A 25,287-nucleotide genomic window follows, 5' to 3' on the forward strand; every position below is an offset into this window, starting at 1 on the left:
CCCTGTCGCTACCGATTGGGTGAGTTCTCTGTAACCCCGCCCATCGACTAATCCCATTGGGCCTTCCCCCTGAAGCCTTACGCCATACGCTCCGGATTCGGCGCCGTATCCGCGCGCTGGAAGCGCGGGGAGGCGGGGCGCTCGGAGGCTCCCTCGGCCCCTCCCCCTTCTGACAACTCCGGAAAGATGGCGGTGCTGGGGAGCGTCGGGCTGCGCCTCTGGGGCCCTGCGCCCGCCCTGAGTCGGAGCCTCCGGGCCTTCTCCACCACCCCCGGGGCAGCCGCCGCGGTGAGCGCGGAGCAGCTGGCGGAGAAGCTGAGGGCCCAAAAGCGTGAGGACCAGAAACAGGAGGCGAGTGTTCCCGGCATGCGCTGCGGTGTCCTGGGGACTACAGCCCCCGGCATGCACTGCGGAGCCTCAGGGTGCTAGTCTCTGACTACAGCTCCCGGCATGCGCTGCGGTGTCCTGGGGACTACAACCCCCGGCATGCACTGCGGAGCCTCAGGGTGCTAGTCTCTGACTACAGCTCCCGGCATGCGCTGCGGTGTCCTGGGGACTACAGCTCCCGGCATGCACTGCGGAGCCTCAGGGTGCTAGTCTCTGACTACAGCTCCCGGCATGCGCTGCGGTGTCCTGGGGACTACAGCTCCCGGCATGCACTGTGGAGTCTCAGGGCCTCCAGCGCTAAGGCAGGCTAGTCCCTACTTGTCCTGGCTGGCACCGCGCTGCATCCTGGGAGCTGGGTCCTGGGGGGAGGGGGTGGTGCAGTATGGCTCTGCACGCTGCCCCTGCCCTGAACACTGACTCCGGCCAATGGGAGCTGGGGGGTGGGCAGTGACTGTAGGCGAGAGCAGCATGTGCATGGAGCCTCTCCAAACTCCTTATCCTCGGTCCCACCCCAGAGCCAGCAGCCGCAGCCCTTACCCCCTTCCTGCACCCCAACTCCCTGCTCCAGCCTGGAGCCTCCTCCCGCACCCTCTATATGTGCTGGAACTAGGGATGTGGGGGGTGCTGCAGCACCCCCTGGCTTGAAGTGGTTTCCATTATATGCAGGGTTTTGTGGTCTTAGCACCCCTAGTATAAAAAATGTTCTAGCACCCCTGCCTGAACTCATTTCTGGCCCCACCCTGGAGCCTGCACCCCCAGTTAGAGCCCTCACCCCATCCCACACCCCAACCCCCTGCCCTAGCCCAGTGAAAGTGAGTGAGGGTGGGGGAGAGCGAGCCACGGAGGGAGGGGGAATGTAGTGAGTGGGGGTGGGGTGTTGGGGAAGGGGCAAGGCAGGGGCCAGGGGGTATTTGAATCACACATTCCATCTCCCACGTTCAAACTGTTGCAGCTCCTGGCCTTCTGCTGCTGCCTGCTTGGGCCTTGCAGTGAAAATGAGCAAGGGTGGAGGAGAGTGAGTGATGGGGGCGGGGGGGGGGGAACGAGGAGTGGGTGGGTCCTCATGGCAGGGTGGGGCAAGGGTGTTCAGTTTTCTGCAGTTAGAAAGTTGGCAACCATGCTCTCAGGATCAGACCCTGTTCTCTTTGCTGCCTTTACCAGGTGCTTGTAAATCGGCATCAAATGGCCCAGCAGTAAACATTACAATCAAATGAAGAAACTACCCAAGTAGTGTGCAACCACCCTGATGCCAAGTCCAAATCCCGTCCCTCCAACTGAACCAAGCAAGAGGGATCTAGTAAAGAAAGAACAGGGATATAAAGGGAGAGTAACAACAAAACGGAAGGGGAGGGGAACCCAATATTGGCAGAGGATAAGCTTGCCAGCAGGGCAGTACATATTAAGAAAGTATTTATTGTATGTTTAGCTGTTTGTTTGTTTTTTTAAATGTGATTTAGTAGTTGGAAATTATGAGAGCAGTTATGCTCCAAGCACCAACAGCTTGCAAACCTTTGTGTTAAAGGAAAATGCTTCTTAATTATTATTTGTATTTAACATGCAAGCATAATGCTGCTATCTTGAATCTGGTGCAATGTGACACAAGAAATGCCAGTTCCCTTTGAATGCACAGGGAACTGGAGAGCTTCAAAAGCTGTTTTCCTTGCCTGCACGCTCAGGGCTTGTCTACATGTACAGCACTGCAGCGGAGCTTCTCCCGTTGGTGGAGATAATCCACCTCGGTGAGAGACGGTAGCTGTGTTCACAGAAGAAGCTCTCCCATCACCACAGGGCTGTCTGCACCTGGGCTAGGTTGGTTTAACTACATTGCTCAAGGAGTGTGGACTTTTCACACCCTGAGCAACATAATTATACTGATGTAAGTTTGTAGTGTTGACCTGGCTTCAGTCAGACAGGCATTGTGTAGGCTAGACAGTAAAGGTGTGGGGTTACAGGATGTTAGTTGACGTGTTCTAACGAAAACATTCTAAAACTCTAGTGTAGACAAGGCAGTGTAGACTTAAAAGGTGCAGTAAATGGATCAAGTTAAGGCCTAGGGGTTAGCCTAGCTTTGTATGAGTTAAAGTTTACACTCCCTGTCTGCATTGGACCCCTAGAACGTGTTAGCTAACAAAACACCTTTAAATCCTGGTTCGGATGAAGCCCCAGTGTGATCTCAGTTTTCATTCTGAGGGGTTTGTTCTCACAGCTCAAAAAGCCTTGCGTGGCTCAGCCAGCATTGGGGTCCATCTGACCCTTCGCATTACCTAACGTACTCGAATTAACCAGTGCCCTTCTTCAGAACCAGCGAGTACCATTTTTACAGTCATTCGTCTGCTCATACCCTTACTTTGAAATCTTGGCCTTACTTCCTTGGATGCTGTTGGCCGGGGTCAAATGTCAGCCTGACATCGGAGCTCCTAGGCCTGCATCCAGTGGGTGATGAAACCTACATAAAGTGGCAAGGCACTGAGAGCGCACTGGAGTTGAAACATTTGGGGATAAATCTTTCCCATCCAGGTGAGATTCCAGTGGGGTGGCTTCTGTGATAGGACCATTGGGCAGTGTCTGCGACCCTGTCACTGTAGTAACTGTGCCTCACACAGTTTTGAGATTCCTCAAAACACCATTGTGAGGTGAGGAGATACCGAGGCAGAGACATTCCATGAACTGCCCAGTGTCTCACAGGAAGTTTGCAGCAGAGTCAGGAATTGCATGCTGGTCTCCTAAATCACTGTTACTTAACCTGAGACCATCCTTTCTCCACTTACAGCATTTTCTTTCTTCACAGGAGCCTAAAAACCCAGTATCGAGGCGGGTCCGAGAACTGTCCGAGCTCAGCAAGCAGCTGCAGCGGGTTCACCCCAACGTGCTGGCCAAGGCACTGAAGCACAAGATCCTATACCAGAATGAAGAGCTTGTGGTGATTGACAAACCCTATGGCCTCCCTGTGCATGGTGAGAGAGGGCCATGGGAGGCCGCTCTGTGCTGGGCAATGCGTAGGCTAATGCTAGGAGTGTGTGTCAGTCAATTCTAGTTACTGTGAGAGCAGCTTCACCAACCCCTGAAGGCGCCTTCTCTTGGTTAGCAGTGTCTGGGCTCATGTTATATTAAACAACGCTAATTGATTTCAGCTCCAAAGGCATCTAAATGCCACTCGGATCTCTGCCGCCACGCCAACACGCTCATCGCTGTACAGATCTGAACTGAGCCTGGGTCATGCTGTGCTCATGAATAGAGACCTGAAGTGGAGCTGTACCCCAGACAGCCTCCTGCGGGAGCTGCACAGGGGAATGGGGTAAAGTGAGCCTGGTATTCTGTCTCTAACGTCCCTGATTAGCCTGGGGATTTTCTTCCTACCTCTGGTCCCAAGGACAGAGCAGCATGTATCTTCTTAGGGTCACATCTCAGTTTGAGGAAAGGAGAATGTTTCACCCACAATGCTGATTGTCAGACAATTCAGCCTCTCCCAGCAGGCTGTGCTAAGGGGAATGATGCAGGAGACCTGGCATTAGAGAGCGCTCGGCTGCTCCAGCCTCTCCTAGCAGGAGGTGCACTTATGGGCACTACAGGAAATGGAAAAGTGGAAGTTTGTTGTTTTGTTGTGGTAGTGCCTGAAGGTCCCTAATCAGGACCATGGCACGAGGTTCCATACTCACAGATAGGCACAATCCCTGCCCCAAAGAACTTACTGTCTAACCTGGAATGTGCTTATGAAACTCTTCTGATGGTGGGTAGAGGAGCCAGTCATTGAGTGAACTTGCCTGGCATTGCTCTGCTTCAAGTGGGCATCTGGAGTAAATCCAGGGTTCCTCTGGGAACTCTCGAGTGCCTGGCCCCAAGGGTTAAAGTTCTGAAGGTTCCCAGTGGTACCTGGCAGCGTGAGAACTGGGGGCATCTCCCAGGGAATACGTGCAGGCTCACAAGTGTCTTTGTGGCGACTGAGTCTCCAACAGGAACATTGGACCATCAAGCTCTTTCCATGGGGCCTGATAGAGCCCATCCTTGCTGGCTCTGCACTCAGGGGAAACCGCTTCTGAGGGGAGTTCTCTTGGGTCACTAATCTGGTTCTTTGGTCTTGTTTCTCTTCCAATCACCCAGGTGGCCCTGGGATCCAGAATTGCATCACCGATGTGCTGCCAATTTTGGCCAAGATGCTGGATGGCATGAAAGCTGAACCCCTGCACCTGTGTCACCGGCTGGACAAGGAGACGACGGGCGTGATGGTGCTAGCACGGGACAAGGACACAGCGCATCGGATTCAGTGCCTCTTCAAAACGCGACAGGTGGAGAAGAAATACTGGTACGAGAGGTTTGCTGGGAGCAGGAGCGCAGGCTCTTATGTGGTTTGGAGCGAGGTGTAGAGGGGCATCTGTCCTCTTAAAGGTGAACTGAGCTCTGTCCTGACCCTCTGTTAATCACATGCTTATATGCTCTCACCTGGGCGTGATAGAAGCACCATCTGCTCTGGATTGGTTGTGCCATGCTTGGGAATCAGATTATGAGCAATTAGTTGTTAGGCCCGGGCCTAATGCTGCTTGCTGTGCTCCAGCCCGGAGAGCGATCTTCCATCTCCTCAGGACTAGGTGGGCCGTGTCTCCTCTCCCCTCCTGTGCACAGTAAGGAGAAGGGTTGAGTGGGAAGGGCATCGTACTCCATGCAGCCAGCGGTGAGTCTGGGGCTCAGAGCCTGGGAAAGGGCAATGGGGGCGCTCCGAATCTGGTGCTCAGACCTCCACGGGTAATTGCTGGCACCCCAAAGCCTTGTTACCTCTTTCTGGACCTTGGAGCTAGCTGCACTTTACAGCTTTTTGGAAGGGCTGATCATGTTTGTCCCACTGAAGAGCCTCCCATTGCAGGGTCAAAACCTCTGCAGTATTGCTAATGGAATAAAGGAGACTGACCTCTCCCTGCCCTGTAGAGAGCTGACAGCTGTGTGCAGAGAGCTGGGGTGGAGCCCTGTTGAGCTGTGTGTTCTCTTCCCAGGACGATCAGCGTGGGGCTCCCAGTCCCCTCGGAGGGGCTGGTGGATATTCCCATTGTGGAGAAGGAAGTGCAGAGCCACCAGTCGCACTATAAGGTGAGTGAGCTGCCTCCCAGCCGAGCTCCGGAACTGCCGGCCAGGGCTTAGCACTGTGAATCTCTAGCCAGGCCATCCGCACTGTTACCCTGGCCTCACAGCGCTCAAGGTGTATTTCTTGTGACCCTCTCTTCCTTGTGCGGGCTTCTCTGTGCTTCAGATGACGCTGGCACCGAACTACCGCATATCTCCCGAGAATGGGAAGATGGTGAAAGTGCGCCGGAACCGAGATGCCCACAGTGCTGTGACCCGGTACCGCGTTCTGGCTAGCTCTCCCTCTTGTTCCCTCCTGGAGCTCCAGCCAATCACAGGTAAGGCTCGTTTGGACCCCAGTTCGTTAGGATATGCTAGCGACCAGAGCCCCTGACGTGCTTCCTGTGCTGCCTCTGTAGAGGTCCCTGTAGTGACAGCGGGTGCCTGAGCCTGATGGGAAATGGTTCAGGCTCAGCCTGAACGTCTCTGGGAGTTCAGCACTTTGCATTTGAGTCTGGCTTTTGGATAAGATTGCAATTCAGCCAATCAGGAGCATTCCTAGTGCGGTGGGGACCAATTAGTTTGCTCCAGCAGTCAGTCGGAGTGCTTGTGTGCATCCAGGCCTCTCTGGCTGCTGGGGCTAATGACAGGCTGCAATCTCCATGCCCACTCTTCCTTTGGCAGTCAGTCTGGGCAAGCAGCAGGCCCATGATCAGGCAGGTGGCACCAGGCTGTGTTCTAACGCCTGGTTCTTCTCTCTCCTATTGCGTGCTCAGGAGTGAAGCACCAGCTCCGAGTCCACCTGGCCTATGGATTGGGGTGTCCAATCCTCGGAGACCACAAATACGCACATTGGAGCAAATTGGCACCCCAGGTAAGAGGTGATACGGCAAGGGGAGGGAGTGGGAGCTGCTGGCCCTCAGAAGGGGAACAATGGCAGAGTGATGGGCCCGTGTCCCTGCTGCACCCCACGCCCTGGGGAAGGTTCCACTGCCTGGTGTGAGGCCTGTTGCTAACCCTTCCCTGGCAGCACTTCCTTACACATCCACAACCTCCTGAGACTGGCTTCTCCAGGCCAGGGAGTTCAGAGCAGTTTGGTGGGATCTTCAGCACCCCTTTCAGGCAGGTGATGCCTGTTCTTCTCAGAGCCTCAAACCCAGGGGAGAATCCAGGAACCAGGCCCCAAGATTGCCAGCTGGAAACTCTGGAGGTGTCCTCATGGCATATCTCAGGGGCAGGGAGAAGCCCCAGCATGATGGGTTACTCTCCCACAACAAGAGAGATCCTGGGGCATGTCCCTGTGGGGGCATCACCTCGGCCACCACAAAGATCCCAAGGCACCTCTCCCCAGGGAAGAGGTGGGGAAATGTGCAGTAGGCAGGTCCCATCATCTCTAGGGGAGGAGGGAATGGCTGCCGTTGCAATGCCCAGCTCCTGGGGCCTCTCTCTCTTTGGGAGCTTGGGGGTGTCACCATAAAGATCCCAAGGCATCTTTTCCCTGGGCAAGAAGAGGTGGAGGGGATGTTATGCTGCAGGCAGGTCCCGTGGCCTCTCTGCACCAGTCAGATCCTGCAGCACCTCATCCTAGGTGAGATGGGAGGGAGCAATCTTCCCCCTAAAGCAGATCCCAGGTCCTGTTTCCTCTCGGATAGTGTCTGGTCAGCTTAATTCTTAAGCCCAGTGCTCTTTAACTGTATTGGGGGTAACCCCAAAGGCTCCTGTGATGCTCCCTCCCCCAGGCATGTACCTGGTACACTGTGTTGGTGTCTGGCAGCGGCTGGCTATGGGTGTTTCTAATGCTCCTGCTGTACCCGCAGAAGCCTTGTTCTCACCCCACTCTGGCAGTAGGGGCTGGGGCATTGCCTTGTGTTTGCAGGTGGTGTGCTGGTTTTGGGCACCGGCTCTTACCTATCTTGCGCTCTCTCTCTCTGTGTCTCTCTGTCCTTGGAGCAGAAGCTTCCTGAGAACACTCTGATGAGACTGGGGTTGGAACAGGCCAAAGTGCGTCACCTCCCCCTCCACCTGCATGCCCACCAGCTCACCCTGCCCACAGGGACCAGCGGGGACAAACAGCTGCGCCTGGTCTGCAGGCCGCCCCGTTTCTTCAGAAACACTTTAAAGCGGCTGAAGCTGGAGATCCCAGAGTCGCTAGAGAAGTGAGAGGAGAGCGGAGCTGCCTGTCTCCGCAGCCACCATTGCTCCGATGACGTCTGACTCTGGTCCTAGCCGCTGTGCGGTGCTGTCTACCTCATGGGAGAGTGGGATGATGAGTTCAGGGGTCTCAGCCACTCCAGGAAAACCCCAGCCATTGGGGGACGCAGTCTGTGCATTGACCTGCTTGACTGATCTTGGGCCGTTCAGCTGCTTGAGGGAGGTTCTGACTCAGATCCAAGGTCTGGTTCTGTGCAGAACCAGGACTGGATTCAGGGAAGAGCCAGCAGGTTCATCCCGTTAAGGTTTGGCAGAGGCAGAGCAGGGCCTTGCCTGGAATCCAAACCCAAACTGTGAACGTCTCTAAACAATAAATGATCTGATCTCCTTCTATGTGGTAACGCTCTGTTAGGAGTTGTGTAATCTGGGAGAAAGCCAGGTTATCTCTGCCGTGGGGCTTCCCACCACTGAGATGTCAGCTGCCACCAGCAAGAGGCACCAGAATGACCCGTTTCGCTGTGCTGCGAAACCCTGCTCGGGGGGTGACTGACTGACTGCTGGGCTGAGCTGGTGGGCTGAGCATCCCCTCTAAGACCCTGGGCTGGAGGTATTGACGGGCTGGGTGTGTGACCCAGGGAGAGGAGGGAAGTGCGAGGCTGGGATCCTGCTCACAAATGAGGTGGGTTTCCCCAAGCTCACCGTGTGTTGAAGGGATCCTACACGGCCAGGGATGCACTCGATGACCCTGGTGTTTGAGGGGTGGGGAGGGTGGCTCTGGGGCAGCTGTGCCCTCCTTCCATGGCCCTGGCCGGAGATGCACACTGCTGGGGACGGGGAAGTCACCAGATTTTGGAGCTAATCTCTGATTTCATGAGAGGTGGAGTCACAAGTCTCGCAGCCTCTCCCCTCATTTAATTCCATCAGGGGCTGCATTCTGCTGCTAGCCCCATTCACACTCTGTACTGCTGGCAGCATGGCCAGGGCCCAGGGTGCATGGAGTGGGGCAGCACAGCCCTTCCCTACGGGCAGGAGCTTTGTGAATTGCTCTGTCTGAGCTGCCATTCTGGTGGGAATGTGTATTAAGACAGTTGGCCATGGGGCAGGCCCCTGTCTGGGATCCGAGCTCTTCACCGCCACAGACCTTGGTAATGTTCATTTGCAAACCACACAGTGTAAATACAGCCGTGGCTTTGCCTTGGCCAAGAGCCTGCACAGAATGCATGCAGTTTTGTGCTGGAGCCTTCCCGCCCCCCTGCCCACAGCACCCGTGGCAACGTAACTTGCCTTCCTGCTGGGATTCCCTCAGCTCTGCAGCTTGTCTCCAGCCCTGTAGAAGCAGGTTTTCCCTAGCGGCCCGGCAGGAACCCTGGGTGCTGTGCTGTGAGACCCAGTTCTTCGATCGCACAACAGCAGAGTCATTCTAAGGCAAACTGTCAAATGCAAGATCAACATGAAACCCCCTCAGCTGAGCTCAGCAAGGAGCAGGGGACGGTGATTCTAGCCAGCCAGCCCCACACAGCCTTGCGTGTGTATGTCACAACAGTTCTAGGGCTTGCTCCCCGTAGAAAGGGGTTAACAGTCCTGTGGCTTGTGTTATACAGCCCGACTATGATCTCTGACTGAGTCAGTTAATCCTCCCCTCCAGCCCAGAGCCCCGACCCTGGCTACAGCACAGGCCCATTGTAGGACAGAGACAGCTGAGCCCATGTAAAGTGACCATTGCCATGTCTGAGATGTCAGTGTGCGGGCCAGATGGGAGAGTTCATTAGCTCACGCTGGCCTAGGGCTTTCCTCTGCAGAGGTGTTTGAGTGGGGGCATGGCGTCCTCACTAGAGGGCTCTTATCTCTACAGTTTATCCTGTTCCCACACGCACTCCTTTGATCCAGTGGGGCACAGGTTTGCTGACCGTGAGGACATAGGGCAAAGCCCCAGGTCCTTGTTGAGCAGTGGCTGGGAGGGGAGAGGTTAAGTGGTGGTACACTAGGGTTTGAAGGGTCTCTGGTTTTGCAGGGTGGGGAGGGGTTATGTTAAATACTGGATTGTCCATGTGGCTGGAATCTTAAGGGGATCTCCAGGTGTGTCCCATTTGGCTTACGACTGGAAGGAGAGCACCTCACTGACCGCTCCATTCTTGCGCTTGTCCATGGCCGTAGAGTGAAGCGTGCTGATGTGCAGTAAGTAAATCAAAGTGGGGTCTAAACTTCTGTCCAGAGGGGCTCTAACAGGGTCCTGCCCCCTGCTAATTCAGTGGGGACCCCTGGCAAAGAGATGATGGACAGCCAGCTGCAGAACAAGGGGATAGTCTTGGGACTCATCCAGGCTACACCCCCCTCTCTGTTTCAGGGTTAGTCTGGCCTGAAAGGTGGTATGGACCCATCAGGAGAGCCAGGAGAAGGTCTGCACCTGGCCTCGGGCTCTGGATGGGGAGGGGTGAGGATGGCTGGGCAAGAAGCCGCTGCAGCCAAAGCAAGGGGCTAGAGTGGCCAAGCAACCAGAGAGGCCTACGAAGAGCCCAGGCGCACAAGCTTGGGCGCCTTTTACACTCAAGTGCCGCTGACAAGCCTGCGTGGGGGAGGCTCAGCAGGGTTTGGCCATGGGGTAGGGGAAAAATCCTGAGCAAGCTGGTCAACTTATAAAGGGACCTGCCACTGAGCTGAACTAGGCAGAGTGCTGCACCAAGTTGGGTCCGGCATGGGCCACCTGAGCAGGGGGAGGGGGCAGGGGGATTGCTACCGGGGCTCTTGTCCCTGAAAGACTACAACTGCCCATGCAACCAGCAGGAGGAAATGGTGTGGAAGAGACTCCACTGGGACCTCTAGAGGCAGAGTCACGGGTCAAAGGCTGCTGGCTCTGGAGAAGAGGGTGGACCAGTGAGGTACCTCAGATCTTTGAAAATCTGCCCTATGCACTAGATCTGCAGATCCCTAGTAAGGTTTCCTTGCCCGCTCCTCTCTGCCTCCCCTGAGGGGCCGTCAGCTCTTGTGCTCAGCGGTGTCCCTTCCCTCAGGTAGGTGCACACGTGAGTGTCTACTAGAGGCTGGGGCTTGGCCTGGTAAACGCCTACCATCCTCGCCTTGCAGCCCTGCTGTGCCTGGGGGGGTGTCAGGCTGTAGAAAGGCCCCGCTGTATCGTGCCACTAATGGCTGCCCGCAGGGCTGGGGATCCGCCTGGCTGAGAATCACTCACCTCGCAGTGAGTGTCGGAGGTCATTACAGCTGACACGTGCGTGCATCGCCTACCCCCCAGGCATGGGAGCTGGGGCTGGGATTGTGCCTCCCTGCCAACCCTCCTGCTCATTACTGGATGTGAAAATAGCCCAGCAGCCCCACACCCCTTAAAATCGCTGCTAGAAATAAATCTGTTTATGAAAGAGGGCTGTAAAACCACAAGGACGCAAGCTTTCGTGGGGTTGCCTGTGGCTGGGTGAGGCACGCCAGGGCCCAGCCATCAGTGAGGCCCTCCTGCTGCTCTATTTGAGGAAAGGCTATTTGTAACTTTCCTAGAGAAAAGGCTTCCCTTGTAATTAGCAATGCACATGGTGCACTGCCTGGGCTGTCGTTTACCACTGCCTGGTACATAATACTGGGCAAATACAGCTTTCAACTCCACAAGTGCTCGAGCCCTGCTAGCTACCGCTCGGCCGGGATCAAGCCATAAACAACAGCAGCAGCTGCGTCTTCTCTGCTCCTGGAGTCATGTCTCTCGCACACACGGCGGCCGAGTTCATGCTCTCTGATGCTTTGCTCCCGGAACCCAGCGGCTCCCGAGCCAAAGGCCTTCGCCTGGAGTTACCGAGCGACCGCGTTGTGAAGTTTGTCGCGGTGGGCCTGCCTCTGTTCCTGGTGTCCCTGGCGTTCGCGCGGGAGTTTTCCACGGGTAAGTTGCAGGGTGGTGTGTTATCGGGACTGGGTTTAGAGCAGCGTTAAGGGTAGAAAGATCTAGGGCAGGAGCAGGGTATGCAGCACGGACCCCACTGGCTCTAGTTCTGCTGGTGCGTCACAGGTACACGGAAGGTTCAAGGAGTGAGGGGGTGTTTATGGGGAACTAGTCCGAGTTCTGGGGGTGTGGAAGAGTTTCAGAAGGATGATAAAACCTTGTGCTATTTCAGTACTTGCTCCACCCTCTAACTACTAGGGGTTAGGGTGAGACCTTAATGGGGTGTTGACTGTCCCACATCTGCCACTGCAAGGTTCTTCCATCTGAAGAATGTGGTTCTGGTCGCTGTCCGAGCCAGGCCACTGAGCTAGATAGATCCTCGGTCTGATCCAGGCTGCCAGTTCCTATGTTCCTGTGAACACTCTGTGCTCCACTGGAGAGTCTGTGGTGGTTATCATCTGTGTTGCAATAGTGCCTTGGAACCCGTGTCATGGCCCAGGGCCCCATGGTTCAAGGCACTGTGCAAAGAGAACAGGAAGCCCCCAAAGAGCTTCTGATCTAAGTAGGGGGGTGCTGCTGCTGCTGGTGGGACCGTTCCTTAGCCAGCAGCATATAACCTTGGACATAACTTGCCACAATTCTGACAAAAACAACGGCTGCTGCCCTCTCACGGGGGTTCCCAGTTCTTGGGCTGACGTGGTTGGCATTGCACTTCACTGGCTGGTTGCCTGCGTTACGGGTGGTCTCGCTCAATCCACTCTCTCTCTCCTGCCCCTGGATGTTCTCGGAGGCTGTGGTTTTTTCTGTCTTTGCAGCCCCTTGGGGAACCAGCCCAGCCAGCACTGGGATGCTGACAGTGCTTGAATTGACACTTCTTTCCCCAGTTATAGGACTTGGCCTGGGGTCCTATTACACAAAGTTTCATTGATAACACAATTGGATGCATCTTAACCTCAAGCTAAACATGGACTTGGAGGATGATCTGTTTCTGCCTTCAGAGGCTTTGGTCTGGCTTCCTTGCTTTCTACCTCTTTCTGTCCATCCCACTGCTACATGCCCTGTGTTCTTGCTGAGAGAGAGGGGTGTGTGGGGGTAGATAAGGGGGTTATGTCACAATCTTTCTTAAGTCCCCTTTGTTGGTTCAGTTGCTGCTCCTGAAAGAGAGAGAGCATCTAGTACAATCAAAAGGGAGATGCCTATTTGCACAATGTGTGTTTAGCCTGTGGAACTCCCCACCACATGATGTTAGAGAGGGAACCTGCTAAGTGTCTTCCAAAACAGGGTTAGACTTTCCCTGAATATTAAGAATATCCTTGACAATTAGACCAGCTGTGAGAGACATTGATGAGGGATACTCACCTCATGACAGAAGCCAACCACTGCTTAGCTGGGACGATGAAGAAATATTCCCAAATGCATATTGCTATGAAATTAACTATCAGGATGATTTTTTCACTAACTTCTACAAGTTATGGTTCTGGTCAGAGAATGAATACAAGGCAGGCTGGACCGGGGGAGCAACCCCTGGATCAACCTTACTGTAATGTGTGAACAGAAAAGTTGTGGTCTTATGAGAGACTTCAGTCTGGGAGACATCTGCTGGAGGTCTCATGGAGCCAGTAGTAAAATATCATTAGCTTCTTTTATGGGTGACGATGTTCTAACACAAAGGGTGTTGCATCTAACACCAGGTAAGTGTATTTGGACTCATTCTAATGACTAAAGATGAATTACCACTGGACTGAAGGTGGTGGTTGTCTAGGGGGTGGTGATCAGGAGCTGATTACATTTGATATGGGCAAGTCGAGGCCAGTCCCAACCAGTAATAGAAGCACTTGGTGTTTCAAAAAGGGCTCATTTCCCTAAACTGAGGAAAATTATCAGTGGCATTGGAAAGAAAAACTTAGAAAACTGTGAGTGAAAACTGGGAGTTCTTTTAAAAAGAATGTATTAGTTGGCCAAAAAGCCGTGATTCCACAATTGAGAAAGAGAGCAGCTTTGGCTAACAATCATCCTGGTTCAGTGGCAAAATGAACGCAGCAATTAGCAATAAGAAAGCAATATATAAGAAATGGAAAAAATCTACAGTAATTGATAGAAATTAGAAGTTATGAAGTGTGGAAAATCTAGGGATACATTTTTAAAATCAGCAGGCCTGGAAAACTTGTAACCAAGAGTCCTAAAAGAGCTGGCTGAGGAGATCTCTGGCCAGCTGATATTAATTTTTTTTATAAATCTCAGAATCTGTGGGGGCTTCAAGACGACTGGAAGAGTGCTAGTGTTGCAATAATATTAAAAAAGAGCAAGCAGGATGGCCCAACCAAGTATGTCAGTTATAATAAACTTTTGTAAGGTATTTGATTTAGCACCACACTACATTCTAATTTAAAAAATTTAGTGCTCCACAATAGCAATAGACCACACATTAAATGGATTAGAAACGAACTGACAGATCTCAAAAAGTAGCTGTCAGTGGGGAACCTTCACTGAATGTGGGTGTTATGCTGGAGTTCTGTAGGAATCGGTATGAGGCCTGATGCTATTCAGCCACTGGAACAAACTACCAAGGGAAGTGGTGGACTCTCTAGTCTTCAAATCGAGACTGGATAGCTTTCTGGAAGATGCTTTAGCCAAACCCAAGTCATTGGGCTCAATACAGGGGTAAAAGGCCTGTGTTATTCAGGAGAGATCCCTTCTGGCCTTAAAATCTGTGAATCTAAGCTCCTGTGTTGCCAGTGATTTAACATTTCTGCCAGGAAAGCTTTGGTCTCTAGTCACGGGAGCAGAGGATACTTGTGTTTGTGGGGCTATTTGTGTATGTCTGACCGGAGAATGTGAGGTTTGTGGATGTAATTTCCATCCTGCCTCAGAAATTTGTTCTTGGACTTAATGTTCAGGAGGCCGGGTGGAGTCAGCGAGAATAAAATAGATGTGTGTTTGCTGGCTTGTTCCTTGATTATAACATAGATTGAGGTGCCACCAGGTTATTAGTCTCCTGAATGGACATTGAAATAGTCTAGTTGATGGGCTCTTTACTGTTCTGTAAGCTATTCACGGTGTTAGAGCTGTGGCTAACTCTGTGTATATGTAAAGCATCAGAACAGGGTGTTACAGGAATGAAATCATCTTCAGGGACAGGATCATCTCAAATGCCTTTATTAGCAAAGCTGGTTCCTTGGTAGCCCCGTCCAAACCTAAATCATGATTTGGGCAAGATGGCAGCTAAATGCACCCTAGCTGGCCTGGCCTGAGCCGACAACTGCACTTGCGTTTACCAGCCGCGAAGTCTAGCCTGGCGAGCTGCCTGGGGTTTGGCAGAACAGGCATCTCAACTAGTGACCCCCCTGTAGCCCATCGGCTGGGGCTGCTGCATTAGGAACATAGCACTGCCTCAGCCCCTCAGCTGCCAGTTCCTCTGGCCTCCTCCAAAACTAACAGGCCTGGAGCAGAGATGGGTAGCTGCATTCCTGCTGCATCAACCCCACCAGCAAGCTTGCAGCTCCGTCTGAGCACATAGTGTGACATGACAGCTGGAGTCAGAAGAGTTAGTGGAGTCCCGGACCCTGGAGGCATGGCCTGCGCGGGGGGGAGCAGAGAGGGATCCCTCAGCCAGAGCTCACCAGACCACCCCTGCCCTGCCACCCCTGCAGTGGCCAGTGGTTTGTGGGGTAAGTACCCAGAGTGCCTTGCAACTGAACAGGTGTAGGGAGGCATTGGTGTGGCTGCAGGCAGGACGGCAGTATACGAGCTCAGCGAGGCTGTGCTGAACCGCTCATATCGTACTGCTCGGTGCTGGCTGGCGCCAGACTTTCCTGCCAAGCCTGGCTTTGCCAGTGAGGCCGTTCCTGGTCTGGCAGGAGCCTTTGCCACAGGGACTCTCTCACCTTTCTGGGCCAGGACAAGACGAGTTGTGCCCAGCCGACTGTGTTCATGGGCTGCTGGGGAGACAGGGAGGGAGGGGATACCCCAGGGGCGCCAACTTTCTCCAGCACTGGTGGGTGCTTGTGTCCCCCCGCCCCTGGCCCTGCCCCCATTCCAACCCCTTCCCCAAATCCCTGCCCCGGCCCTGCCTCTTCCCCCAGCACGCCGTGTTTCCCTCCTCCCTCCCTGCCCCACGAAACAGCTGTTTTGCCGTGCAAAGGGGAGAAGCAGGACGCGGCAACGTGCTCGTGGAGGAGGTGAGCTGGAGCAAGGGGGTGGGGTGGGGCGGGGCCACGGGGAGCTGCCGGTGGGTGCAGAGCCCTGGAGCACCCATGGAGTTGGCGCCTATGTGTAGTCCCGAGGCAGCTGCGAGGAGTGTGGACAACACACAGCTCCAGCCTGCAGGGAATCAGGCAGCCTGGCCTCGGTCAGCGTGACCTCAACCAGCAGAGATGTTGCTGTGTTGTCACTGAGTTTAAAAATGGGGCCCATGCAATCCCAGGCGGCGCTGACAGCACGGCATTGCTGGCTGCTCTGTGCCCACAAGGGGGTGCTATTCGCACTGCATCGCAGAAGGGGCAGTGTAGACAGGGTGGCTGCAGGCTGGGAGGGGAGTGGGCTGGAATGGGGCTGCTGGACACACATTCACTGCAGAGATTCCAGAGCAGCAGGGTTCCACATTAGTGGGGATGGTGGTGGGTGGAATCCCCTCCTGTGGGTCCAGCAGCTCTTCCCTCTTCCTGTAACCACTCGTGCTCTGTTCCAGGGACCCAGATCAGCTGTTTCTCGCCCGCCAACTTCACAGGGAAGCAGTCTGCATACGTTGATACGTCTTGCTGGGATTCCTTGATCCACTATGAATTTGATGCTGCTGGAAACACTACAGCCAAATCCCTCTGGACTCTCAAGGTAGTGGGGCTGATGGGTTAGGGGAGCTTTGTAGTTCAAGGGGTCGAAAATCAGCCCCCGATGCAGCATCTCCAGGGCCAGTGGCATTCGGGTGGGCAAGGGACCCAGGTAAAGAACACAGCTCATCAGGATACAGTGCTCCCCACCCCCCTGTCGGCCAAAGGCAAGAGGGACAGGCTGGCCTTTGCACTGCACCCGAAGGGACTCTGCCAGACCAAGCTGCCCCACAGCAGGAAGCCCTGCCCTCAGCCCCAGCTGGTGGAATCCCTGCTGATCTCCATCATGGCCCTGGCATGCGGCAGGGAGATTTATACCTGGCTCCAGCCACCGAGGGCTTGTGTGATCGAGGCCAAATGGCTTCAGAAGTGACTAGGGGGTCAGTGTGGTTATGTTCTACTGTAGCGGGCTCCTTGTGGCCAGCTCTGCCCATCAGCCGGGTAGCTCCATTCTGCACCAGCTGAAACTGCCCAATGGTCTCCAGAGGCAGCCCCATGCAGAGTCCATGGCAGGAACCCAGCCTGGGTGTCACAAGGCAGCGACTCTTGGCGCAAGGTCCAGATCTCAAAGAAATGGTCATGGTCACTTCACTGGGCAGAGAGGCCTCAATGCCACTTCTGTGTGTTTGGGAGCAGCCCCCGCAGAGCTTCTGAACAAACCACCTCTGTGTAGAAGCAAGAACCACCTCTGCCGTTCCCAAGAATCCCCCACCCTCCTCGATTTACCCTGCATCAGCTCCCAGGGGCCAAATGGATTGTCCTGATCTGTGAGGCTGATTTGGAGAACCATCTTGTTTGGGGTTCGAGTTCCCCTGGGTCTGTCCAGCTCCCCCACCCTGGAGGCCTCATGGATAGGGCACTGGGCTGGAACTAAGGATAACTGGATTCAATCCCTAGCTCTGCCACTGACTCCCTGTGGGACCTAGACCAAGTCCCTACCCTGCTCCATGCCTCAGTTTTCCCCATATGTAAGATGGGGAGGATGAGCCATTGCAAAGCTCTTGGAGATGGTCAGGTGGGAAGAGCTGTGTAATTGCTCGGTATCATTATATCTGGGGTTAGGTCTCAGGGCTGCAGCTCCTAATCCGCTGTTCAGCCTTAGCCTGGCCATCCCTGCCTCCTGAATGTTACTCCTGTGGGAAATCTGTGTCACTGCCCAGGTGTAGAATTTATGTCCCCCACAGATTGCTTTGCTTCCCCGTAGAGCAGTCACGCGACCCTCCCCAGCAGTATGTTTCAGGTGCCCAGGGCAGTAAATCACTATGGGGCAGGGGGCGGGACTGAGGAAGACCTGGCTAGTGGCTCCTACCTTGCACTGGGCTCAGCTGCTAGTCCCAGCTGGGGTAGGGAGGACGGGACTTTCTCTTCCTCTTCACGGCATCTGGGGCTGGGTCAGACCCACTCCCAGATTTCTCCCCCAGTTGCAGGAAGCTCTGCAAACTCCCCTCAACCCACGCTTCCTGCACCCATTGCTTCTCAGCTGCAGGGGGAGGGGGTCTCTGTACAGCTGCTCCCCCATCTACCCAGAAGCTCCCAACAAGCCCCTGTGCATCCAGATTCCCCCTGCACCCGGATCCCTCACTGAGCCGCTCGCAGCCAGATTACCCCACACAGAATGGTCTCAACCCACACCTGGATCCCCCCCACACTAAACCCCTCCACACTTGGATCCTGCCTTGCTGAGCCTGCCTGCCCACACCTGGTGCACCTGGCATGGAGGGGCAGGGCCCTGGGGTGTTTCTGGGGCAGGCCCGGTCCTTGCACTGTGTCAGGGTCGGGTGCAGCCTCACCGCCGAGTCCGTGTCTCGGTGCGGGGAGCTGCACAGTGATCTCCCACCTTTGGGCAGCCAGTGATCAGTGCTCCCCAACGCCATGATGGAGCCTGCAAATGTATTTGACAAATAAAATTTGCAAAAGTTTGCAGAATTTTAAAATATTGTGTGCAGAATTTTTAATTTTTTGGTGCAGAATGCCCTCAGGAGTAGAATGTGCAGCCCTGAACGGCCTTGATTTGCTGCCTGGCTTGTCCTTTATGCTCCTGTTATAGTCTGTTCTGACCGCTGTTCTGCTCTCACTCTCGCCGGTCGAGCTGGCCTCAGCCATTGCATTGTCCTTTACCCAGGCCTTCCCCTACTCCCTGCTGCTCATCGCGGTGGCCATGTACCTGCCCTCCCTGCTGTGGCGATACACAGCTGCGCCCGCGCTGAACAGCGACCTGCTCTTCATCATCGACGAGCTGGACAAGTCCTACAACCGCTCCATCCGCCTGGTGCAGCACATGGTGAAGGTCCGCCAGGCCAGCACGGATGCCCGGCTCTTCTGGGAGGAGTTTGAGAAGTGAGTCAGTGGCTTGAGGACTGACCCTTTGGGTTCCTCCTCCCGCTCCCAGCGTGCGCAGTCCCGCAGCCACCATCTCGCTGGAGGGGGTCCTTTTTCTTGGAGACCCAGGGCAAGAGAGCTCTATAGTGGGGCAAGGTGGAGGGGTCTCCTTGGAGAATGTCCTTAGGACTGGTCCCAGGACAGGTTTCTGCCCCCCGAACCTGTCGGCACTGGGGTTCCCGCCCAGCCCCAGCTCCCCCAAGGCCATGCTACCAGGACCTTCCCTCACCGAGGCAGCCCTCAGGCCCACCCTGTTGTGGGGAGGGGGTACCTCAGCATGCAGGGACTCTGAGGGGAAGGTGACACAGCCTGGAGCTGGGTGGTGGATCCCTACAACCTGGGCCCCCACTCCCTCCCCTGTGGAGAGCTCTCTATGGTGGCCTGGGATGGGCTGAAGGATTTGCCCTCCACAGGGCATCAGACTTTTTTAATCTGAGGATCCAGGTTCAAGTCCCTGGTCAGGCAGAGGGACTGTTCCCCCTGTGGTATTCCCCTGCAACTTCAGATGGCATCTCCTCAGGACCCTCCTTGACCTTTCCTTTCAGTGCGGGAGGTCTAGGCTGGATATTAGGAAAAACTTTTTCACTAGTAGGTGGTGAAGCACTGGAATGGGTTACCTAGGGAGGTGGTGGAATCTCCTTCCTTAGAGGTTTTTAAGGCCCAGCTTGACAAAGCCCTGGCTGGGATGGTTTAGTTGGGTTTGGTCCTGCTTTGAGCAGGGGGTTGGACTAGATACCTCCTGAGGTCCCTTCCAACCCTGAGATTCTATGATTCCATGAGATCTGTGCCTGGAAGCCCCCACCCCACTTGGGGCTGTGGTCCAATCTGGTCTGGCATGTGTGTGTCTGATCCCACCCACAGCACATGCCACCCTCCACCTGGGGCTGAGCCTGAGTTTCCCAGGGCTGGAGGTGGGCCTGTGAATGGGTACAGAGCACTCAGGGCTGGGCCTAGGGTCAGCAGATCCCCGGGGAGGTAACAGTGCAGGGCCCCAACTGATGGCCACTGCCCTTTCCCCCCACATGTGATTCCTCCCATCCCTCGCTGCCTCCTGCCCCCTTCTCTCCCCCGCAGCCAGGACTCTAGCTTCTTCTCCAGGAAGCAGCTGTGGATAAACTGCATGCACAGTGTGGATCCTGCTGATAGTGGAGGGCCAGGGGGCTGCAGATACCATGGTGGGAGGGGGCTCCTGTCATGAACAACCCTTTGCTGGGTCCACTTCAAAGCTCATCTCTATGGTTTCCTTAGGGTCCCACCGCCTGTATGCAGGCAAAACTCCCATTGACCGGGTGGGGGGCGGGGGGGGGGGGTTGGCTTGTGGGCAGGATTAGGTCCTTTATGTAACTCTTCTGCATTTAATCTATTGGAAGAGGGGAGGGGAGAGGGGGGTTGATTTAAATCATGATGGAAATTAGCAGGCAGGAAACCTTGATTTAAAGCCTCAATTTTAATCCTGTTTTGCTTTTGTACTTCTGAGTTATTTTCCTAAAGGAAGGTTGATGCTCGTTGGAGGGTTGCCATTCACATGTGGATTGAAATAACAGCCTTTGCCCTAAATCCTATGTTACTTTTTGCTAACCACGAGGTTACGTTTTATCCAGGCACGTTTTTTCAGCTTCTTAATTTCTGCATTTTGATTATGCTAGAAAAGGGTGAACGCTGCAATTTTTAGTGACTAGAGGAGGATTTAATTTTTTCCTTGTGATTTGCGTCATGCTCCATTTGGGTGGAAATTAAAATTCAATTACATGCACAAAACCAGCATTTAAAAGCTGATCTTTTTATTAAACAAAATTACTTAAAATGTGTTTGGCTACAAACGAGAAAAAAGTTGATCAAAACATGTTCTGAGTATAAACAAACTGATTCGCACATGCGCACACTCACACACACACACACCCCCATCAGAGTCACATTGAGGACTAGACTAGATGAACCTTGACGTCCCTTCTAACCTTCTGGTTCTATGATTCTGGTTAATGCACTGGTCAGTGTTCTGATCCACACAGCATTACATCCCTTTGGCATCAGGGGCCCAAGGATTTAACCCTAGAGGTGGCATTTACAGGCCAGGTCCTCAGCTGGTGTAATCTGCCTTCAGTGAAGTGATTTACCCTCGCTGAGGAACTGGCCCCAGCTACCCCGCTGTCTCTCCCTCAGGGCTCGCAGGGAGCGGTACTTTGAGTTCCCGCTGCTGGAGCGGTACCTGGCCTGCAAGCAGCGCTCGCACTCCCTGGTGGGCGCCTACCTTCTGCGGAACCTGCTGCTGCTGCTCCTCATCACTGCTACCTGTCTCTACCTGGGATTCCTCCACCTCCGCGTCTTTTTCCAAGATGAATTCAGCTGCTCCATCAAGACAGGGCTCCTGCGAGATGAGCCCCAGGTTCCCGATGTGATTCCCTGCAAGCTGGTCTTCTTCTCTGTCTTCCAGCTGATCAGCATCTCCAACGGGGGTGTCTATGTCCTCCTGGCACCTGTGGTCATCTACAACATGCTGCAGCTCCTCCAGTGGGACAAGCGCCTCCTGTCCATCTACGAGATGCTGCCTGCCTTCGACCTCCTCAGCAGGAAGATGCTGACCTGCCCCTTGAACGACCTGAACATCATCCTCCTGTTCCTGCAGGCCAATATCTCGGAGCTCAAGTCTTTCAGCAGGCTGAACGCGGTGTGCGCGCTGAGGGAGGTCACCTCCAGCCCACAGCACATCGACACCGTGGTGGATTTCATGACCCTCCTCGCCGGCCTGGAGACGTCCAAACCGAAACACTCGGCTTGCGCTGCAGGGGCTGAAGGAAACCCTCCTCCTCCAAGCAGCGAGATCCTGGGTAAGAGACGAATGGAACCTTCCTCCCTCCCTCTGGGTTGCTTTGAATCAAAGCATGGAAATCTCAGTGGGACTGGGAAGTCGATGAAAAATCGACATAGTGCTGTCCAAGTGCCTCCATTTCTCCTGCTAGAAGTCAGAGATGGACAAATCTTACCTGCTCACCTAGCCTGTAGCCAGCCTGCCATGGCAGGAGAGCTTCCTACTGGAAGATCCTCCATGCCTTGAGCAAGTATCTTGGGCAAGGAGGCTCCCGTCGCTTCCTTTGGGGGAATATTCCAGAGCTTACAGGTGCTGATCTTTTCTTGACTGTCATCTTCAATTCTCTTTACTTCCATCTCATTACTTCTGCACTCCCCCTGCACCACCCCAATTATCCGTCTGCTGCTTGTAGCCTTGCTGGCAGAGCCAGGTGAGTGGTGAATACCCTGTCTGCTGGAAACCTGCAAAGCTCTCGAGCGTAGTTGGTAATATCCCAAATTTCTTTATTCGCTCGAGCGAGCTGGCGGGGCAGGGTTTTGTGTGGGGCACACGTTCTGCCCCCAAGAACCATGTTTCTTACTTGATTGCAGGGCGTTCCTCAGCAGCTCATTAAGAATGCAAAATTCAAACTGCATGTTAGTTACATAAGTCATGTGATCTTCTTTCTGTTCCCCGATTGGATGACTTCTGTGACTAGCCATGTCGGAGCGTGGGCTACTCTTCCAGTTGTGGAACTTGCTCCTGGTGGGTAAAAGCCGCTTGGGATTTTTGTGGAACACAAATGCGCCAGGGGCACAAGGGTAGGCTCAGAAAACTCCCTGGGAATATCCTCAGGATCTGCCCAGCTCTGTGCAGAGGGAGGAACCTGTCTGCACCACCCCCCAACCTTCTCATGTTCCCCAATTTTTCTTTTGCAATAGTAATGAACCTAGAAGATCACTGTGTGCCACAGACCAACCCTGAACCACAAGAGGGCAGCCAGCCACTGCAGGGCATAACGGGACCCCTCTTGGGTTGGTGCGGAAAGTCCAAACCGGACCTTTCTAGGTCGTGGATGCTTCATGGTATCCGGGATTTTGCGGCTGTCTGGATTTTGCATGTGGGTGGGTGGCTGCCATAGTAACAGATGAAGCAGCTTCACTGGAGAGCTGGCAGCTTGAAAGCCAGGCTGCCTGCGAGGCTCAGAGGGAGCCGAAGCTCCGCCCATTGGGGGTCACTGCTGGGGGTCAGACCCCGCAGGCCATGGGGCAGCAGCTTGGAGCCCTGTGCCCCTGCTTCTCCATGGTCACCGAAGGGTCTCGGGTGTGGCACTAAGTGATGCATCCTGGTGGTTAGCTGTTTGGCTGTAAACTCAGGGTTCCTGCCTGGGCTCCCCTGTGCCTTTCTCCAGTGCCCTGAGCAAACGGTGCCGAGGCGGGACGGTGGGAGCAGAGGCACCTGCGAAGGGAACACTGCATAGTTCAGCCATGTCTCCCAGGCGCATCAGTGTCTCTCTGCTGGGCCAGCGAAAGGCACCAGCAGCCTGACTCACCTCTTGTCTTGTTCCCACTGCACCCCTCTGGGGCAGCTGCTGTCTGGTCTGAGCGCTTTGATTTCCAGGCCTGCTTCACTCCCAGTTCTCTCCCTAGCCCCCATTCTGCTCGCTGGCTCCCGCACCACGTGGGGTGCGCTACTGGGCAATGCCTGGCTGGCTGCTCACGCTCTGGGGGAGGGAACGGAGCGTGGCCGTAAACCTACCTCCTGCTCTAGCACAGCTTGAACTGACGTCCTTTGGCCTGTCTGGGCCCCCGGCCAGGTACAGCGCGGGCAGCTGGTCCCCACCGACAGGAGCTGTCCGGTGTGCCTCAGGGCTGCTGCCTCGATCGAAGGTGCATCCCCCTCTGCCAATGCAGTCCTGGGTTAGAACACGGGCCTAGGAGCCAGGACTCCTGGGTTCTCTTCCTTGTTCTGCCATTATTGGCTGTAGGATTTCTCCCCCCGCCCATCTGCGCCTCAGTCTCCCCTTCTGTAAAATGGGGAGCATGATCCTTATCCCCCTTTAGGCAGTGCCCTGAGCTCTCTGGCTGAAAAACACCACGGCCATGCTGAGTATGATCAGCCCACTCACCACGGTAACAGCTGCTTCGGCTCCTGGATGGCCAGCAAGCAACAACCCTGGCTCCCTTCCTTTCAAGAGGGGAGTGCAGCAGAGCGCGGCAGGCAGGGGGAGCTTGGGGGCGTCACCTGGACATGGTGCAGCTCTCAGCCGTGCTCAGGGCTAGAAACATCCTGGAGGGGCAGCCCAACCCTTACCAGCAGCCATGCCTCCCTTATAGGCCACTCCCCTGGGAGTGGGGGCCCTAGGTTCAAATCCTATCCCCGCCTGATACCTTGTTGTTGCTCTTTCCTTGGCTCAATGATGATCCACAGGCAGCAGGAATGACTATGAGTTAGGCCTAAGGGAGCTTCCCGATGTCCTTACAGCCGTGCCATAGTACGGAGCGACCCCTGCAGGCCACGTAACAGCTGTGAGGGGGGGCTAGAGAGAACAGTCACTCTTCAAACTGTGACCCAGGGGCTGGATCCCATCAGCGGGGAGAGCCAGGCTGTAGAGAAGGGAGCTGGAGCTGAGTGGAAGGGAACAGGAGCAGTAAAAACCTGGGGCTGCTTTACTGGAAAGAGAATAGAAGGAGATCCCGACACCTCTGGCTGAATGAACTAATGAAGGGGGGAGAGGGTGCCCCATCTCAGCAGCCTGTAAGAGAACAAAGGGCACACAGTGGCGAAAAGCAAGAAATGTAGACTGGATAAAAGGAGACTGGGTACAATGTATAATTAAACAGTGGAACTCACTGCCACTGGATATGATACAAGTGTAGTAAATCCCTGTTGCTGGCTATGATCAGATGCCAAGAGCCAGCTGTCTTTGTGCTTTAGTATGGGTGCTCATTAGTGTCAGCTGGAGCTGGGGAAAATTCCCTCCTTTGTTACACAAAGAACAGACTCCATGGGGGATAGGAAATGAGGGAAGCGGGGGGGGGGGCTCTTTCTGGAGCCCGCCAAAGTGGCCACGCTTGCACAAAGAGTACCAACCTAGCTGGACCCTTCTGCTACAGCAATCCCTGCAGCAAAGAGTGTATCCCGAGTGTCTGAGACCAGGGGATGGGAGGGCTAGGCTGGCGGGGAGCAGGTGCCATAGCTGTTGGTCACATCCCTTAGGGCTCTCCCTTTCCCCTTTATTTCTATCACCCACATACACTGGTGACTTTCTCTTCTCTCCCCTTATCTAGAAATGGAACCCACAGAAGCTAAAAGAAATGCTGGCCCTAAGCCCAGCCTGCCTGGCTCTGCCTGAGTGGAGGACCCTGACAGATTGCTGAGCAGGGATGGGAAGATCACAGCTCCCCTGCAGAGCCATGACAAGATGTTAGAGGACGACTAAGAAATATAACAGTCAAATCCATGGGATGAATTCAGGCCACTGGCCTACACCCAGCTACTGCTCCTGGATCGGCTCTGCGCTCATCCCACCCATGTAATCATGGCTGAAACTGTTCATGACTCTAGTTATTTGTCAGATCCATTGATCAACACCCATGAAACTGTTTTTTATCTGGACCAGTGTAATCCTCACCCTGCCATTCTCTTGGGTCCAGCCGCTCCAGTGTAGCCATTCTGGTTTTATAGCAATTATACCCCAGTGTAACGATGGATGCCAGAGGAGATGCTCCTGATTTGATCTAGCATAAATGATCTCAGTGGAGTTACTTTTCCCCCAGGAAGTGAGAGTACCAGTGGGCCCAGGAAGGCATATTCAAAATGAAGCAGAGGAA

At 54.5% G+C, this 25,287-nt stretch overlaps 2 protein-coding genes across 2 annotated transcripts; both read left to right on the plus strand.

Annotated features, from left to right (window-relative positions):
- Nucleotides 1-88: 88 nt before the first annotated feature.
- Nucleotides 89-7,988, plus strand: RPUSD4 (RNA pseudouridine synthase D4). The gene is made up of 7 exons (XM_039496311.1): nt 89-351; nt 3,176-3,341; nt 4,486-4,687; nt 5,370-5,463; nt 5,624-5,774; nt 6,213-6,310; nt 7,390-7,988. The coding sequence occupies exons 1-7, from the start codon at nt 187-189 to the stop codon at nt 7,594-7,596; spliced, it is 1,083 nt and encodes a 360-aa protein (XP_039352245.1). The 5' UTR covers nt 89-186; the 3' UTR covers nt 7,597-7,988.
- Nucleotides 7,989-11,232: 3,244 nt separating this feature from the next.
- On the plus strand, nt 11,233-25,287 carry PANX3 (pannexin 3). The gene is made up of 5 exons (XM_039496621.1): nt 11,233-11,464; nt 16,152-16,294; nt 18,413-18,627; nt 20,830-21,494; nt 24,745-25,287. The coding sequence occupies exons 1-5, from the start codon at nt 11,284-11,286 to the stop codon at nt 24,807-24,809; spliced, it is 1,269 nt and encodes a 422-aa protein (XP_039352555.1). The 5' UTR covers nt 11,233-11,283; the 3' UTR covers nt 24,810-25,287.

Source organism: Mauremys reevesii, linkage group 12 (genome assembly GCF_016161935.1).
Source record: "Mauremys reevesii isolate NIE-2019 linkage group 12, ASM1616193v1, whole genome shotgun sequence".
Taxonomy (NCBI): domain Eukaryota; kingdom Metazoa; phylum Chordata; order Testudines; family Geoemydidae; genus Mauremys; species Mauremys reevesii.

What these genes read in the sequence shown, in the direction of transcription:
- RPUSD4 (XM_039496311.1), top strand. Translation starts at nt 187, where the DNA reads ATGGCGGTGCTGGGGAGCGTCGGGCTGCGCCTCTGGGGCCCTGCGCCC. An exon ending in CAGGTGGAGAAGAAATACTG is followed by an intron (nt 4,688 to 5,369) that starts GTACGAGAGGTT and finishes TTCTCTTCCCAG; the next exon opens with GACGATCAGCGTGGGGCTCC. An exon ending in GGAGCAAATTGGCACCCCAG is followed by an intron (nt 6,311 to 7,389) that starts GTAAGAGGTGAT and finishes TCCTTGGAGCAG; the next exon opens with AAGCTTCCTGAGAACACTCT.
- PANX3 (XM_039496621.1), top strand. Translation starts at nt 11,284, where the DNA reads ATGTCTCTCGCACACACGGCGGCCGAGTTCATGCTCTCTGATGCTTTG. An exon ending in AATCCCTCTGGACTCTCAAG is followed by an intron (nt 16,295 to 18,412) that starts GTAGTGGGGCTG and finishes TCCTTTACCCAG; the next exon opens with GCCTTCCCCTACTCCCTGCT. An exon ending in TTCTGGGAGGAGTTTGAGAA is followed by an intron (nt 18,628 to 20,829) that starts GTGAGTCAGTGG and finishes TCTCTCCCTCAG; the next exon opens with GGCTCGCAGGGAGCGGTACT.